At 46.9% G+C, this 2,846-nt stretch overlaps 1 protein-coding gene across 1 annotated transcript; it reads left to right on the plus strand.

Annotated features, from left to right (window-relative positions):
* Positions 1-795: 795 nt before the first annotated feature.
* lbx1a (ladybird homeobox 1a) lies at positions 796-2,528 on the plus strand. The gene is made up of 2 exons (XM_041948034.1): positions 796-1,123; positions 1,996-2,528. Exons 1-2 carry the CDS (start codon positions 796-798, stop codon positions 2,526-2,528), a joined length of 861 nt encoding a protein of 286 aa, XP_041803968.1.
* Positions 2,529-2,846: the final 318 nt, after the last annotated feature.

Here is a 2,846-nt window from a genome sequence, read left to right on the forward strand (position 1 = left end):
TTGAGTTGTAACATGGGGCTGTTTGGGGGCTGGGGCAGGGTGATCCCTCCTCTGTCACTTCACTCTGTCTCTCTCAAGTGTTATCATGCTGATATATGGCTCTGTCTCCAGTGCGCCCTCTGAATTTCTACTTGCAGTGTTTGTTTTGGTTTTTTCATGAATGGGAGTTTATAATTTGTGTCTCTGAGTGTAATTGGCCTAAAGATTGACGCAGAGCGAGTTTGTACAAATTGGCACTTGCTCGCCCGGTGCCAATCACGCCGTGTATGCAAATGAGGACAATGTCACGCGGAGAGAAACATTTGCTTGTTTTTGTGACAAATTGTCTAATTTTAGAGATAAAGTGTTAAGTGGGCTTGCTCTTTCTAATTGGACTCCTCCTCTCCGTCGTGCCCTCTAATTACCGCTCCCCGGTATCTGACTGAGAGAGAGAGAGAGAGAGAGAGAGAGAGAGAGAGAGAGAGAGAGAGAGAGACTAATTGACTGCCTTCCAGTCAGCAGTAACTTGGAACTGCTTCTTTCGTTGCATCTCCATCCAGCGGATGGGTTCGTCTTGTGCCTCGTTGTGCGTCACCCTGAAAAAGTGGCTGGGAGACGTGGAGGGACCGGAAGACACAAGTGTCCCTGCAACCTGCAGCTCAGTGGCCAACATGCGGCTGGAGAGACACCTGTGATCCGAGCTGCGGATTACCTTTCCTGCCTTGCTGCCTCTTTGTACAACTTAACCCCAGCCTGTCAGTTTTGAATCGCTCTTGTCAAACATTACCACAGTTAAGTGTGACCCGCTGCGCCGCCATGACCTCAAAGGAGGACTCGAAATACCCAGCGGTGCTGGAGGACCGGAGGCGCAGTCCGCTGGACCATCTCCCGCCACCGGCCAACTCCAACAAGCCGCTGACGCCGTTCAGCATCGAGGACATCCTCAACAAGCCGTCTGTGAGAAGGAGCTACTCCCTGAGCGGAGCGACACACCACCTGTCTCCCGGAGAGAAGCTGCCCTCGGCGGGTCACAGCATGTCCGGCCGGCCGCTGCTCAGCCAGACCTCGCCGTTGTGCGCGCTGGAGGAGCTGGCCAGCAAGACCTTCAAGGGCCTGGAGGTCAGCGTCCTGCAGGCTGCCGAGGGTAAAGGACCGCTTTACTCCACTCCGTTCAGTATTTATACGGATCGTAAGCTAACTGTAATTTAATAGTAGCCGTTTTATATTGCAATATACTGTATTTGTGGATTTTATTTTCCGAAATCTGCTTTTTTATTTTAGAAAAGAAACAAAAACAAAACAAAGCAAAAAATAAAATAAAATTGTACCCTGCATGCTTTAGGGAGAGAAACATGTGCAACTGTAGTTATTTATTTACTATAATAATACTTGTGCAATTTGTTTTGTGGATTAAAAAAAGTACAGCAACAGTGGGCCTAATTTCATTTATATTAGCTTTATTATTAGAGAAAACATCAAAGGCATCTGTAACATTATTGTATTATGCTTATGCCATGACTAAATATTATGCTCAGTTCAAATATAGCCCAAAATATTTACAGTTATTTTCCTAGAAATTAAAATACCTGTATAATCTAAAATTCCATTTTCAGACTTGTTTTATGTTTTTCTTGCGTTGGAATATTTGATGTAGCAGGATCCAATTACAGAAGTAATTCAGTATTTCAAATTACGTTTTATTTATTTGAATAAATAATTAAATTGCAGAAAAATTGATGAAATTATTTTTGGGGAAATAATGAAGAGAAATATGTTCGGGCAGTATTCACAATATTGATATAATATACATACACAGGCCTAATGTACATCTGATAACTGATTGCACTGACTAGGCTGAAAACATTCAAACATGTAATTCTACTTGGGAAAGAGTTGAGTGGCTCTGAAGTTTTTGGGGGCTCATAATTGGGTTTTGGACTCAGATGCAGATTGACATCGATCATGTTTTGATCTGATTTTTCATCGTATGTGACCTAATGTGTCCCTTTCCCTTAGGCCGTGACGGTCTGACGCTCTTCGGCCAGAGGAACACCCCGAAGAAACGTCGGAAATCCCGCACGGCGTTCACCAACCACCAGATCTACGAGCTGGAGAAGCGCTTTCTGTACCAGAAGTACCTGAGCCCGGCGGACCGGGACCAGATCGCACAGCAGCTCGGTCTGACCAATGCACAGGTCATCACCTGGTTCCAGAACCGCCGCGCCAAGCTCAAGAGGGACCTGGAGGAGATGAAAGCGGACGTGGAGTCCGCCAAGGTAGCGGGCTCTGTGGCATTTGAGAAGCTCTCCAAGATGGCCGAGCTTGAGAAATGCGCGGCTGGAGGTATGAGCGGGGGGACGGTTTCAGTGCCAGACAACACCGAGCCCGACCCAGTCTCTACCATGTCCCACCACGACACCACCGAGAACCTGGACTCCAGCAGAGCGCACATGTCGCCCTCTTCTCCAGAATCGTCGTGGTACACGGACCGACTGAGCATTACGTGCGGCTCGGAGGACGAAGATGAGGAGATTGACGTGGATGACTAAATTAAGCTATGGCAACGGCCATGTCAGCGGTGTAAGGTGCCAAATACTTGCAGGCTTTATGAGGATTCTTCCTTTACGCACGGACAAACTATCCAGACATCCAGATTTGGTGTGAAAGTTGCCACTGACCCCCTGCTGTCTGTTGACAAACAGGCGTGCGTTCAGAGCACATTCAGACATTCAGAAAGACAAAAGCAAGGACGCAGACATGCAGGTGCACACTCAAGCACACACGAGTCGGTTGGTTTTTCTGGTTACAATCACTGAAAAATTTCATCGCATGTTTCATTCGCTTTTACTTTGAAATTGACGAATAAG

This window comes from Chelmon rostratus, chromosome 11 (genome assembly GCF_017976325.1).
Source record: "Chelmon rostratus isolate fCheRos1 chromosome 11, fCheRos1.pri, whole genome shotgun sequence".
NCBI classification, from domain to species: domain Eukaryota; kingdom Metazoa; phylum Chordata; class Actinopteri; order Chaetodontiformes; family Chaetodontidae; genus Chelmon; species Chelmon rostratus.

Excerpts from the sequence above, each read along its gene's own strand:
- lbx1a (XM_041948034.1), top strand. The coding sequence starts at position 796 with ATGACCTCAAAGGAGGACTCGAAATACCCAGCGGTGCTGGAGGACCGG. Across the intron at positions 1,124-1,995 it reads CGTCCTGCAGGCTGCCGAGG|GCCGTGACGGTCTGACGCTC; the intron begins GTAAAGGACCGC and ends CCTTTCCCTTAG.